At 56.1% G+C, this 14,419-nt stretch overlaps 1 protein-coding gene across 3 annotated transcripts in view; it reads left to right on the plus strand.

The window, feature by feature from the left end:
• The first annotated feature begins 666 nt into the window (after nucleotides 1-666).
• Nucleotides 667-14,419, plus strand: part of ACTN1 (actinin alpha 1) — a 94,233-nt gene continuing 80,480 nt past the window's right edge. For 2 of the 3 annotated variants that reach the window (XM_036433191.2, XM_036433210.2), the window contains exon 1: nucleotides 667-1,027. In XM_036433191.2, the coding sequence (XP_036289084.1) occupies nucleotides 923-1,027 (105 nt within the window). In that variant the 5' untranslated portion in view covers nucleotides 667-922. The remainder of the gene's footprint in view (nucleotides 1,028-14,419) is intronic. The other variant, XM_036433201.2, reaches the window with a different exon arrangement.

Below are 14,419 nucleotides of genomic sequence, written 5' to 3' on the forward strand. Positions count from 1 at the left end.
GGCCTCTGAGCGCAGATGTCTGGCCAGAAACCTGGCTCCCGGAGGGAGGGCAGGGGTCGGCCGCGTGGAGCCGGGCGGGGCTGGGGTGGGGGCGGCGGAGTCAGGAAATTCCCAGGAAATTCCTTTCCGTTCCCGCATTCCCCGCCCCTTTCCTCGGTGCCCGATCTCTCGGAGCCTCGGGAAACAGAAAATGAAATGTTACTGTACTCGGGTTCCCTCGCGGTCCTTCTCCAGCCCCGGCCACCTGGGTCCGGAGCGCGCGTGGGAGCGCAGTGACACCCGCGCGCCCGAGTTTGGGCCTCCCCGCGGGCAGGGCGGGTGTCCAGCTCCCGGCGGCTCCGGGGGCTCCGGAGCCGCCGCCGCTCGGTCCCTGAGCTGGACGAGGCGTCCCCGGCTTCGGTCCCGTTCGGCTGAAGCTGGAATCACATGAGCCCCAGGGGAGTGGGAGCCCGGGGTGCGGGCGGGGGCGTGCGCGCCGGGGGGAAGGAGCCGCCCCGTCCACCTCGATGCTCGGCGGCCCCGCTGACGGATGCCAGGAATTCCCAATGAGAGGCGATGGGGGGAAGTTTGGGCAACTCGGCCTGGCCAATAGAGAGCCTAGGGAGGGCTCTGCCCCTTCCCCCCGCCCCCGCCCCCGCCCGCCTCGCTCCGGCAGCGCGAGCGTGTGGGCCCCGCTCAGTGTGCGTGGAGACCAGGTCCGAGCGCCCGCCAGCCCCGAGGCTGGCCGTCCGCGAGCTCCCGCCGCCGCCGCCGCCGCCAGCAGCCTCCGCGAGCCGCGCCGCGGCGGACCGGGGCGCAGGGGAGCCAGCCCGGCCCCGCCAGCTCAGCGCCGCCCGGCTCCACTCGCACCCCGCTCCGGGGCAGCCGCCGCCGGGAGAGAAGGTGGAGGAGGAAACCCAGCTCCTCGCACGCGCGCACCACCATGGACCATTATGATTCCCAGCAAACCAACGACTACATGCAGCCCGAAGAGGACTGGGATCGAGACCTGCTGCTGGACCCGGCCTGGGAGAAGCAGCAGAGAAAGGTCAGCAGCCGCCCCAGCCCCCTGCTGCCCCCGGCCCGCTCCGTTCCGCCCGCCGCGCTAGCGGATCGGGACTGGGAGCCGGTTCCTGGCGCGCGGGCGGGGGCGGGGGCTGCGCGCCCGCCGCTCGGTGTGGGGTGTTGGGTTACAGGCGGGGGGCGGGAGGGGGAGAGCCCCTGCCCCGGAGCCCGCGAACGCCCAGCCGGACCCTGGGGCAGCGGGGCCGCCCTCGGGCGGGTCGCTTTGGGGGCTGGTGAGCCAGGTCACCCGGCTGCCGCCGCAGCCGCACCGTCCCGCGTGGGCAGGGCGCTGGCTGGGGCGGTGCTCGGGAGGCTGGGGCTGAGCCCCCGGCTGCTCGGTAGCTGCGGCTCCGGATCGATTTCCCTTCTTCTCTTCCCCGCCCCCTGGCCGCCTCTCCATATGGCGGGCGTGCGGTGGCAGCGCGCTTCCTGGGCTGCCCGGGGCTGGGGAGGCGGAGGGGGCACCTCCTGCCCGGCCCGCAGACCGCGGGGAGCGAGGGCGCGGGAGGATCGGAAGCCGCCCCCGGGCCGGCCCGGAGGGGGACCTGCCGAAGCGGGGTTGGGGTGTTCGCGGGCTCCCCGGCGGGCCCCCGGGGGCGGGGTCAGGACGGCAGACCGTTTGATTGCTTCACTCAGTTGGGTTGTTGGTTGCGAGCGGAGGTGGGCTTGGGTCAGCGTCCTGCCCCTCCGGACCCTGCTCATTCCTGGGAGAAGGCGAATGTAGGCAGCTTGGTTTGAGTGGAGGGGCTTCAGGGCCGGGGTTTGTTCCGGGAATGTTTAGGGTCATGGGGATCCCTGCGTTAGCCACCGAGCCCTGTCCCAGCCTCCGTGTGCCCGGTGCGCGCTCCACCCCCGAGCCCGGCTCTCAGCCGGCGGTGGGACTCCCGGCGCAGTGGCCAGGGGCAGGAAGAGGTCAGAAACCACTCTTTGGGTGGGGGGAGGGCGCCCCGACACCGCCTTTGCTTCCTGCCTGCGCGGTGAGGTCTTGCCCCAGGCGGCCACGTACCCTCGACACCCCTCTCTCTGCCTCCAACCCCCACCATCCGGTCCCTCCCCGTTTCATCCCTCTTCGCCCCACCCCCATTCCCCCACCCCCTGCTGATCTGGGAATGGAGGTTGGGGTGGGGGGGGGACAGGATGGCGCGTCCCTCTGGATAGTGCGGTTAGGGCTGGGCTTGAGGGAGAACGCTCATGTCCAAAAATGGTAACATTCATTCCCTTTTTTAAACTTAAAAGGGGGGGGAGGTTAGGGAGCCGACTGAAGTTTTTTTTTTTCTTTTCTTCAGCCAAAGGCATCCTGTATTAGCTCACTCAGGAATCCTAAGCCCTTTTACTCACTTCATCAGACAAGTAGAGGTAATTTAAAACACACACACAAAGGGCTTCCTCAGAGCCAGTCGACCTGACACCCGGGCAGGCTTTGGCTGGGCCGGGCCCTAAGCGACATCCCCAGGTGCCCCGGCTTTGAGCTGACTGATTCAATGGAAATACAGCAGTCACTGAAGACCACCCCCTCTCTTCCTCTCTGTCTCCTCCGGGGGAGCTGTGACAGGACCCCACTTACCCCCTTGTGTCCTGGGACAGCTGGGCGATTGGTGGAGCAGAGAGGGGAGTGGGTGACAGAAATTCCCGTGGAGGCAAGGCAGAGGAGGGCTCTTTTTAAATTTCAGGGTGAAGCCTTCCTTCTTGAGAATAGATTTTTTAACGTGGACAGGAGTGACGAGATTAGGATGGTGGGTGTCTTGGGGTCACCCGTGGGGAGTAGAAGAGAAGGAAATGGTTGTTTACGGAGTAGCTGCTTACTGTAAGCCTAGGAGGGGTGGGAGTGACCGGACTGCCCGAGAATGAGAAGTGAGGAAGACTCAGTTCCTGGGAAGTACCAACTCTTGTTTCCCCAGCACGGAGCAGGCGACTATTCAGTATTATCAAATGAATGAATGAACATATTAAATATATTTGGGAAGGAAAGTGATAGAGTGTCCTTCTCTCTCTATCTCTATCTCTATCTCTATCTCTATCTCTATCTCTATCTCTATCTCTATGTATATCTACTCAGAAAACTCTGGCCGGGGTGGTGTGGCAACTGAGTGGTCTGGGACCTGTGGTAATCTACTGGGCAAACTCAACAGTTCCAAAAGCTGGCATTGGTTGGTGTGTGCCAGGCATTGTTCTGATCTAGTCACATATATTGTCCCAGTTGTTACTCCTAACAGCTTGGAGCCAGGCCCACATGAGGATGAGGGAATGAGGGGCGGAGGGGGAAGTTAACCAGCCCAGAGCTCCGGGCTGGGGCGGGGTGGGGCTGGGATGCAACCCTGTTCGAAGGCAGGCAACTTCGCCTTCCTGTCCCTGGTTGGCTAAGGGAGGTGGGGAAGTCGGGCCTGGCTATTCAGGTCCTGCCAGGATCTCTGGACCAAGGGGAGCCAATGCCTGCTTTGGTGGGATTGATGGGAGGGAGCAGCTGGACAGCACAAGCTTTGGGCTGGACTCAGAAAACCTGGTCCCAAGTTTTGTTTTTTTTTTCTGCCATCAATTCGCCTTGCAGGGGCCTCCATCCCCTCCTCTGTAGATTTCACCTCGTTCTCAGTGGGATATAAAGTGGAGAATCGGACTTAGCGTAATTTGTTGCTTTTGACACCCTCCCTGATGACCCTGGGGAGTAGGCATTGGGTGAGACCAGAACTGACAAGTGGACAGCGTCTGACTATTCCAGATGGAGGCAGGAGAGTGGGGGTGTGGTGGTGGGGGACACAGGGCAGTGGGAGAGCAAGGCCGCTGGCGGGGAGGCAAAGGACCCTGTTTCCAGCCCTGGTGCAACCAGGACTATTCGTGAGACTTTGGGCAAGTCATTTCACTTCCTCTCAGCTTTCATTGGCTCAGTCAGCAAATACTTTTGGAGCACCAACTCTGCGGACAGTGCACAGACAGGAGCCCAGCACTTCCATTATATTTTCTCTGTAAAAGGGCTGCATTCCTGCCCTGCGAACACCCTGGGGCTCCTACAGGGATTGGATTAAATGACGTGGAAGGAAGCACTTCGTCTGAATGGCGAGGCCTGCTGCACATGCCCTCAGGCTTCTGCACAGGCAGGAGGCATGACTCAAGACGTGTGGCAGGTGGGCCGTGGCTTGTCCCTTCTTCAAAGAATGCGTCAGTGCAGAGCTCACCAGGCCGGACTCCCTGGCTTCAGACCCAGAATGCAGCGGGTCAGAGGTGTTCACTGGCCCCCAGTCTTCCTGACCTTCGAGGCTGAGCCGCCAGAGGAGCTGTCCTAGGGGCAGCAGGTCTGAACGCCTGTCTTTTTGGGTTGACCATAGTCCCCATGGATCTTGCCCATGGCCTTACATGTATGTGTGGGTGTGTGTCAGGCAGGCTGGACAGATCTTAAGACTGTGGGTAGCATTGTGACTCTACACTTTCAGGCTTTTGACTTTGGGCAAGTCACTTAAGCTCTGTCAGTCTTTTATTTATATAAAAGGAGCTAAGCTCACCCTGGCCAGTTTGGCTCAGGGGATAGAGCATCGGCCTGCAGACTCAAGGGTCCCGGGTTTGATTCCAGTCAAGGGCATGTACCTTGGTTGTGGGCACATCCCCAGTGGGGAGTGTGCCGGAGGCAGCTGATCGATGTTTCTCTCTCATTGATGTTTCTAACTCCCTCTCTCACTTCCTCTCTGTAAAAAATCAATAAAGAATATTAAAAAAAAAAAAAAAAGGTGGAGCTAACCTCTCCATGTGGCTCAGTGGTTGAGCATCCACCCGTGCACCGAAGAGGTTGTTGTTTGATTCCCAGTCAGGGCGCATGCCGGGGTTGGCGGGGGGGGCATGCAGGAGGCAGCCGATCAATATTTCTCTCTCATCAATTTCTCTCCCTCTCACCATCCCCCCCTAAAATCAATAAAAACATTTTTTTTTTTTTTAAAAGGAGCTAATACCTGCCCTCCTGCCCTCCCAACCCCCACCCTGCCACTGCCCAGGCTGATGGGAGAGGATATGTAAAATAGCAGCTTCTGTGATTCTCTCTTCCTTCTGAAATCCTGGAGGCTCTGGTTGAATGTGTATTTCCACAGGCACCAGCCCTGCTTTTTTTTTTTTTTTTTTTTTTTTTAACATGTAGGAGCTTAATCAATATTTGTTGAGCTAATGGATGTTGAAACAGGCAGGTGTAAGAACATAGTTGTAAACAGGCCCAGATCCTGATTCTGCACCCACGTGGAGCCAGGCTGTTAAGCCAGGCCCCGGGGAGAGAGGCCGCCCTGTTTACACTGCCCTCTGGACTGCGTGGCCTGCACGGGAGCCGACCATTCGGCGGGGAGGACGGCCAAGGTGGGGAGGAGCAGACGTCTGCCTGCCTGAAAGGGGAGGACTCCTACGGCCAGGGTGGTGTCTGGCAGAAATAAAACCAGAGAGAAGAGAGCATTGGCTCTGGCGATTGTCCTGTTGCCCCTCTCACTTCTGACTCCTGCCGGCTTTACCTCTTGCCAGTGCCCATGGTGCAGGCACCCCCCGCCTGCCCGGTTCTCTGCCCAATCCCCAGTGCCGAGCACACAGACAGGCCTGTTGGAGGTGGTCAAGAAATATCGCTGAATAATTGGGAAATGGTGTCATGCATGCCTCTGAACTTCTGGGGGTGGAGAGGGTGACGAAATGCTTTACATTCCAGATACACCACCCTCCTGGGGCTGTATCTGGCTCCTGGGGCTGTATCTGGCTCCGGCTCTGCCGGTAGTCACGCTCTGGGTGCCTTGGCTTCAACTCTAGGTCGTCTGGAGCTGTGTGACCTACCTGCTGACTCCAACCCGGAAATGGAGATGATAATCGTTCCTGCCTGATACAGTTGAGTTAAGCCAAGTATCCAATACATAGGGAGTTTAGTAGAGCACGTAGCAGATAGTCAGTGCTCAATAAACGTTAACAATTTTGAGGAACCAGAATTTGTATGGCCTTTACCCAATATGCTTTGAGGTAGGTGGAAGGAGCCAAGGCTGCCTAGGAATGTGTGGGAGTTGTGCCATCCTTGACCTCTGACCTTTTAGTCAGCTCTGGCTCATTCAATGTCACTTGACCTCTGCTCAGGTCCTTCACTATAGAATGCTGTAAAATTCCTCTTCAGCCTTTCGCTACTTCCTAGATGTATAGGAGGAAGAGGTGCATGTTAAAGTGCTTGTCGGCTTGTTACAGGACAGGTAAAAGGACCTCAAAATAGGAATTTCCTCTAAACGAGATAACCTGGGTGTGTTTGCAAGCCCTATTGTTACATGGCTGGGGCATTCTTGGCCCTCCCCCAGGGCCCTCCTCCCAGCAGCTTACCCGGCCCTGCTTTGCTTCAGGACCTGTTGCAGGTGCTTTCTCACCAGAGCTTGTCCACGTGAATGCATTGAGAACAGGTGCCCGCTGGTTGTCATAGTGATTGACGAAGCCTGAAGGAGAGAGTAGGGGGGCTGGAGCATCAGCGCTGTGGGGACCACCTGTGCTGCCCAAGACAGACAGGTGTGAGACGGCCTGAGCGCTCTGTGAACCCGACTTTCCGGTTTTGAGGCATGATGGGACCTTGAGGGGCCGTCAGGGTCACCGGAGGTGGGCTTTAGGAGCAAGAGGCTAGCAGGCTTCTGCAGGATCCTGGCCACGAGCCTTTTCAAATGGAGAAGGAAGAGACTCATTTCCATTCTTGAGGAGGAGCTGGAGGCTGTTCTCAGCGGGGTGGACGTGGGAGGAGGCCCTGACCCCGTGAGCCGTGAGCGTGCCTTGTGGGGTAGTTCTGAGTGTGAGCAGGTCAGACCAGTGAGTGTCCTGTAGTTTGGGGTTTGTGGTTGGGATTTGGGCCCCCTCTTCCCATCTTCTTGGGGAAGATCTGGGGCTGGGCACCTGGCCAGTGGCCACAAACCATAAATTTGGTGTGAGGACCTGTCACACCAGACCTGGAGCCAGCGTGGGGCAGCACGAGCCTGAGCTGTGACCCTAGGCCCCGGCCTGCTACTGTGTGTCTCCGGGAAAGAGCTGGGAGTGACTCTGCTTCTCCACCTGGCTCCTTAACGGCGTAAGAACGTTGATAGTTTCTCACGGATCAGTCAATGAGCGGTGACTGAACTCCTCTTAGGTATCAGAGCTGTGCCCACGTGTGGTCATGGAAATCATGGCTTAGGTGGAGAGAGGACTTGAAAGACACAGAAAATGACAACAGGCTGCATCGGTAATGGCCAGAAGCATGGCCAAGGCAAATGCCATGGTCACGGCAGGACAGATGCTGTGGTCACAGTGGCCTGTGGTGGTGGAGAAGGTGAAGGGCTGGTGGCATTTGAGCTTCATGGCCAGGGATTGAAGTTTCTTCTGGAAAGCCTCCCTTCCCCTGACAGCGAGGCTGTGGGGGGTGTGTGTGTGTGTGTGTGTGTGTGAGTGTGTGTGAGTGTGAGTGTGTAAGGAGGGGAGGACGGGAAGGGAGAGGGGAGAAGGCTAAAAGGGCAGAGCAAGGGCAGCTGCCTGTCTTCCTTGCAGGGCCCATGGGCTGGGGGAACACCCCTCCTATTGTTCTCACTCCTTGTCCTTCTTTCTTATTCTGTTTGTTTCTCCCAGAACTGACCTCTCGCCTTTCTGAGAGGCCAGGCTGTTTGCACAGCTCACAGGTGGGGCCCTGGAGCCCCATTCCTCTGTGCAGGTGTCGTTGGGACCATTCCAGCCAGTTAACCCCAGTGTAACCACCCAGTGCTTTCCTGGGATCTGCTGTTTGGCTGAGAGGCTGTGGTCTGAGGGCACCTTCCCCACTGTCCTGCCGTTATTCCCTCTGAGTGTGGTCATCTAGTTCCTCACCAAGGATCCTGGAGCGGTTCTGGGGCCCACCAACTCCCCAGAGGGGTCATGCCTGAGAGGCCTGGGGCAAAGGAGACCCCCTTAACCTGGTCCTTAGTCCTGGCCAGACTGGGTCACCCTACTCAGACTCATGATCCAGCCCAGGGTTCTGTTTCCATCAGCTCAGGTGCCAGCCTCTTGCTAAGTATGAATTGTCCACATGTGGTCCTGATGGAGGCAAGGAGCCTTGGGAGTGACCGGGGAGGAGACGCAGCAAAGCAGGGCTCAGAGCCACCCTGGAAGTCCACATCCTTCTTAACACATGGCCCAGGTTTCTCGCTGGTCCTCAGGCTGAGCATCAAGCCCCAGAATCCTTTCTTCTCAGCAGATGGGAGGTGAACGGATGGAAAAGGCTGGTCTGGTGCTCCCTGCCCTCTCCTGTGCTCTGCCCCCGTCCTGTCCTGTCCTGTCCTTGCTGGGGATTGCCTGGCAGGATCTCAGTGTGTGGGACACCAGGAGGAATCATATGCCCCAGCGCTAGGACCCTAGCCTGCTCCCTCTGTGGGCCCCGTTCAGCCACCAAATGGCAGCGTTGGTTACAGAGGAGATGGGTGGGAGTGACAGCGCCCTAGGCCAGCTCCAGCCCCTCCTAGAGAAGTCAGCAAAAACTGTGGCAGTCCCCTGCTGCCTGGGCAGGGCCACCTTCCCAGACCCAGAGCTAGGAGCAGGACTGGATTTTTTTTTTGTTTTCTTGTTTTAAGTTAAAACAAAAAAATTCTTGTAATAACCATAGCTTCTCACGCTTTCTGAGCACATGCTAAGTGTTAGGCACTGTCCTCACATCTAATCCTGTGAGGTAGGTCCTGTGTTGCCCCATGTCACAGATATGAGAACTGGCTCAGAGCAGCTACATGGCTTTTCCCAGATCACACAGCCAGCAAGAGGGGAGCTGGGACCCGAGGCCAGGCGCTGTGCCTCCTCACCACTTTGCTCTGCTGCTTGTAAAGGAAATGCTCCTGTGTCTAGGAACATGGAACCAAAGGCGGGCATACAGAGCAAAACCCAGTGAGGAAAACATTCCGGAGTTAGATGGTGGTGATGGCTGGCAACTGTGTGAAGACACTGAAAACCACCGCGTGCTTCAAATGGGCGCCTTTCATGGTATAATCACGTCTCAAAAAGCCCCCAGAACATGCTCAGTAACATAAAGGAGCAAGTGACGGTGCCCTGTCGGCCTGTCATCCCACCTCCCAGCGGTAAGAGCCCACACAGGAGTTTCAGGTGCCCTCTGCCACCGAGTCCCTCTTCCTGTCATTCCTGTGTCCCCTTTTCTCTCCCCTCACTGTCCACTCCAAGGCCAGGGATCTGAGTTTGTGGTGGGTGAGGTGGGGGGTAGGAGGGGAGGGAATAGAAGAGGAAAATAATCAAGAAGGGCAGCTTTCACAAAATGTGTGATGCGGCCCTTTTCTTGGGAATTGCTTCCGGATAGATCACCAGAAGGCCGGGGCTGGGGAGGAGAGGTAGCCTTCCTCGTTTCCCCCCTGGACCTGCGTCTGCAAACCCTGTTGGCCCGGGATTGCTTCTCATCTCTGCCACCCCCAGGGATAACAAGGTGGGGGTCCCAGAGGGCCAGCTTTCCCCAGAGTCTGAGGCATGGGGAGGGTCAGGGTCCTCCCCTCGGAGGCAGCTGCACTATTTGTGGGTTGCTTAGCAATAGTGGGACAAGGTGACTTAGCCCACCACAGAGGTAGGGGGAAGAATAAAAGGCAGCCGGGGATGGAGGTGGGAAGTACATGCAGAGGATGCTGTTACCCTGGAAACCGCCTGCTTGGTCCTTGGCTACCGTGGGCTACTGGGCTGGGATCCACTCTTCATTGGGAGGTTGTAAGGGCCTCTCACCCACAGTGTCGGCGAATGGAGGGCGGAGAAACCCTTCTTGTTCATGACCTGTGTGTGAGCTGTGTTCTGTTGGCAGCCACACTTAACGTTCCCACCAGCCTTGTAAGGTATGTGGGATGATCGCACTTGATAGATGAAGATCCTGAGCTTAGAGATATAAAAGGACAGGCTCTCAGCCACCCAGCAGGAAAGGGCCGGGGAGGAAGGTGCTGGCACCCTTGGTCTCTAAAGGAAACTCTCCTTTTGATTTAAGGCATTTCACAGGGCCACGATCCAGGAGATAATGTCAACACTGTTCACCTCCTGGGAAGGGAAGAGAAGATGGAAGAAGGACTGAAAGGAGAATTACTTGTTTTATTTTTAAAAAAATATAATTTATTGATTTTTTTTTTTTTTTTTTTTTTTTTTACAGAGTGGAAGGGAGAGGGGGAGAGAGTTAGAAACATCAATGAGAGAGAAATATTGATCAGCTGCCTCTTGTACACCTCCTACTGGGGATCAAGGTACATGTCCTTGACCGGGATCGAATCTGGGACCCTTGAGTCTGCAGGCCGACACTCTATCCACTGAGCCGAACAGATTAGGGCGAATTATTTGTTTTATTTTATATCAACCAACCAAACAACCAATATTTATTAAAAACATCTCAGTTCTCCAAATAAGTAATAAGACTAATAGTTCACACTGATTGAAGGTTGCCTGGTTTGGATTACTTTAATCTGGTTAGCAACCCTTCGGAGAAGGTTATTTTCCTTGAGGCTCAGAGAGGTTAAGTAACTCGATTAAGATTGACCAGCCAGTAAGCCAGGTGCGGAATGAGCCCAGATGGATCGATCTCAGAATTCATCTATTAACCAGAAGTACAGACACAGCCTTGCTTTAACTGTGAGACAAGGATGTATAAATGAAAAAGGAACAGCTCAAGATGGTGTATAATCAAGTACTCATGCGATTCAGGGTTTTTAACATTTATGCTTTCACATAGGGTTTTCTTTCCTTTAATCACCTTGAGCCAACTTGTGAGGCCCTATCCCCATTTCATAGACAGGGCAAGCGAGGCTCCGAAGAGGTAGGTGACTTGACCGGGTCTCCCAGCCTGAGTGGGGTAGAGTTGGTTTGTAACCCACGTCTCTGAACGGAGGGTCAGTCTGTGAGGCTCACGGGGGTGTGTGTGTGTGTGTGGGCGGCGGGGGGGGGGGGGGGGGCATGGGTCTGGCTGAAAAGGTAGTAGAGGATTGTGGCTGAATTTTTCTCCACTTTCAGTAGAAGGAGTAACTGTCAGGAATAGACTCAGGTCCCCTGAACCTAGAGGATCCTACGGTCCCCCTTGGCCCAAGTCGAGCTGATCCCTGCTTTTATGACGGACTTCCCTGCTTTAAGATTCAATCGTGTCCCCCTCCCTCTCTGCTGCTTCAGTTCCTTCAGCGTTACCTGCTCCTGTTGGTCCCTTTGGTCCCTAGGAGAACCGAACAGGATTGATGGGACCAGGTAGCTGAGGCTCAGTGTTATCTTGTCTGTTTAAGCCTGTGCACGTGAAACCCAAGGTTAGGGGTTCTGGTTTAAGCCTTGAGACTGTTCAGGAAGTTGGTGAGGGAAAGCTTGGGGGCTTAGGTTGTGGTAAGCAGTTTTGGCTTTACGCTTTTGTGGGCCTGGCCAGGGAGAAGAGAGTACCCTTCCTGACCCCTAGTTTTGAACCTTTGCCCCCAGAGTCTAAATCTAAGGCCCCCCCTAATGGTTCAGTGGAGGGCACAGCAGAGTGGCGATCCCTGGGGGACGGGAGCCTTCCCTTCTAGCTCTCTCCTCTCTACCTTATTTTTGTTTTTTGGGGTGGCTGGTGGTAGGGGGCTGTGCAGGTGGTGGCCACAGGCCTGTGAGTTGAGACCAGGACAGGGCTTGCAGGGGAGCATTTTCATGGGCCTGAAGATTTATTTTTTAAAAGCCATCTGCAAAGCTGATGATAACCCATGGGCGTAGAACAGAGTGGTGCACAGCTCTATTTTCAAATCGTCTGTAGGTGAAATGACACCAGGGGAGGGAACCCGGGGGAGGGAGCGGTGAGGTGGGTGGCCTCCTGCAGGCAGGTCTCCTAATGGATCTTGGCTTTCCATCTGGGAGGAGAGGTGGCAAGCCTTGCCTGTAGGTGGAAGGGGGCTTGCTGCAGTCAGACTCCCTCTTTTCTCCTTATGTCCTGTGTGAAAAGGCCCAGCCGAACAGCCTGAGGTTTGGGGATGGAGAGATACATGGGGCTTTTCATTCTGAGAAAAGCAGGTTCCCTACCACCCCTAGTGTGAGGGCCTGGGGGAGGGCAGCTGCTTTTGCCAAGGTCCTGCTGTCTTGACCTCTGTGTCTTTCTGGGTCTGTGAGTGAGTGAGTGAATGAGTGAGTGTGTGAGGGTGTGTGAGTGAATGAGTGAGTGTGAGTGAATGAGTGAGTGTGTGAGGGTGTGTGAGTGAATGAGTGAGTGTGAGTGAATGAGTGAGTGTGTGAGTGAGTGTGTGAGTGTATGAGTGAATGTATGAGGGTGTGTGTGTGTGAGTTAGTGAATGAGTGTGTGAATGAGTGAGTGTGTGAGGGTGTGTGTGTGTGAGTTAGTGTGAGTGAATGAGTGAGTGTGTGAGTGAATGAGTGAATGAGTGAGTGTGTGAGTGAGTGAGTGAGTGTATGAGTGAATGAGTTGAGTGTATGAGGGCGTGTGTGTGTGAGTTAGTGAGTGAGTATGTATGTGTGTGTGAGTGCGTGCTGCTCTGAGACCCCCCTCTGTTTGTTTGGCTGCTGCTGGGAGTTTGGCAGAGCAGAGGCTCCCTTTCAAACACCGCGGACATCCTCCAGATAATGCCTAATGGCACTTTGCCGTCGAGTTCCCGATATTTCGGAAAGGCCTCTTTCCAGGAACCCAAAGTGCTTTTGCAGACTGTGCCCTGGGAGCGGAGGCCGCGGCTCACGAATCCCGCTTTCCTGGAGCGGCGGAAGCGGGCCAGACCCCGGCTTCCTGCCCTCCAGCCCCCAGCGGGGGCTGGAGCAGTCAGCATTCGCACAGCACTGAGGCTCTCTTTAGAAATTGGGACAATTTCCCAAACGCCAGCCCCAGTGAAAGACACTCATTTTTTTTTTAATTGTTTAAAGCAGTGGTCAGCAAACTGTGGCTGAGAGCCACACGCAGCTCTTTGGCCCCTTGAGTGTGGCTCTTCCACAAAACACCACAGCCTGGGCAAGTCTATTTTGAAGAAGTGGCGTTAGAAGGAGTTTTAAGTTTAGAAAAAGGTGGCTCTCCAAAGAAATGTCAATCGTTGTACTGTTGATATTTGGCTCTGTTGACTAAGAGTTTGCCGACCACTGGTTTAAAGCATTACATTAGTAGTACATATATCTCCTTTTTTCCCTCCCATTGACCTCCCCCCAGCCTCCCCTACCCCCTGTCACATGACACCTATTTTTTTTAAGTTAAGCAATAGTGAATTTAGAGGTTTATTGTATAGAATCAGCTTTTTAAAAATTAAGGAATGCCACACTGGCATCGCAGTGGGGCTGCTTGGCATGAGCAGTGAGGCCACAGAGGGGCCCAGGGGTCCCTGGTTGAGGGACCTGCCCCCGTTCCCTTCCCACGGGAGCTGCTAGTTCAGGGGAAGGCCTGCTCAGGGGCACCTGTGGCTCAGGGGGGTGTCTGGGAATGAGGAGCTGAGCCTCATCTCCCCTCCCCCTGCTGAGAAGCGCTAACCCGGTTCTGCACCAGTGGGCTAACTCAGTGTATCACAGACAGATTCATGTAATCCTCACAGCTCCCTTTGGAGGTGGTGTCGCCGGGGGAGGAGCATTTAGAAAGGCCTGCAAAGGCTCAGGTGGTCACAGCCGTCATTTCTGGGTTTTCTGCTCTCAGGCCAGTTCACAGCGACCACGGACTATGTTATAGACAGAATTGAGGCCCGAGGCGTGCTTTTCTCCAGTCCCGTTCCCTCCCCTCACTGGACTTAACCACTGTCTGGTTTGGTGTTCTCACTGTATGGGCATGTTTGTGTAGTTGTATTTTTGCGCCTGTTTAAAACTTTGCAGAAATGGTGTCTCCCCGTGCACCCTCCCCCGTCGGCTCACACCTCCCTGCATCCCGGAGCTGTGGACAGATGCAGCCTCCCCTTTGTGGATGAGCCGCTGAGGCCTGTGGGGCCGAGGACGTGGGGGTTTGCCAGGTCACACAGCTGCGCACAGATGGCTGGTGGGACTGGGAGCCGGGCTTCCTGCCTGTGCGGTGGTGCTCTCTGCCGCGGCCGCCCTGGCCCTGCCTGCCTGAGTTCAAACACTCCCTGGTGTTTGATGAGGGAGGGCAGGAGGACTCAGTTTCAGTTTCTTTCTTTCCTCCCACGTGTGCCTTTGGCTTTGGCTCCCATGCCCTGGGGGCCCTGCACCCGTGCCCAGTGCCCTCTTTCCCCGCGGCTCTGGGGGTCAGGGGATTTGGGGCTCACACAGCTTTGCCATCTTTTCTCTTCTCAGGGTAGCGGTGGGGCTTTTATTGCTCCTCGAGGAGGCGAATAGGCAGTGACAGAAAGCTGCTGTGAAAGCGTTTGGGAATGCTTCTGCAGGAATCTCTGCTTCACGGCCCACGGCGGCGGCTTGCAGCCTGGGGAAGCTAGTCGTGCTCCACGTGCAGTTTTGGAAGAGGCCGGAGGAGGGGGCCACACCGGGATGAGCGCCTGTTGGCTGGGAA

This window comes from Pipistrellus kuhlii, unplaced genomic scaffold (assembly GCF_014108245.1).
Source record: "Pipistrellus kuhlii isolate mPipKuh1 unplaced genomic scaffold, mPipKuh1.p scaffold_m20_p_1, whole genome shotgun sequence".
Lineage (NCBI taxonomy): Eukaryota > Metazoa > Chordata > Mammalia > Chiroptera > Vespertilionidae > Pipistrellus > Pipistrellus kuhlii.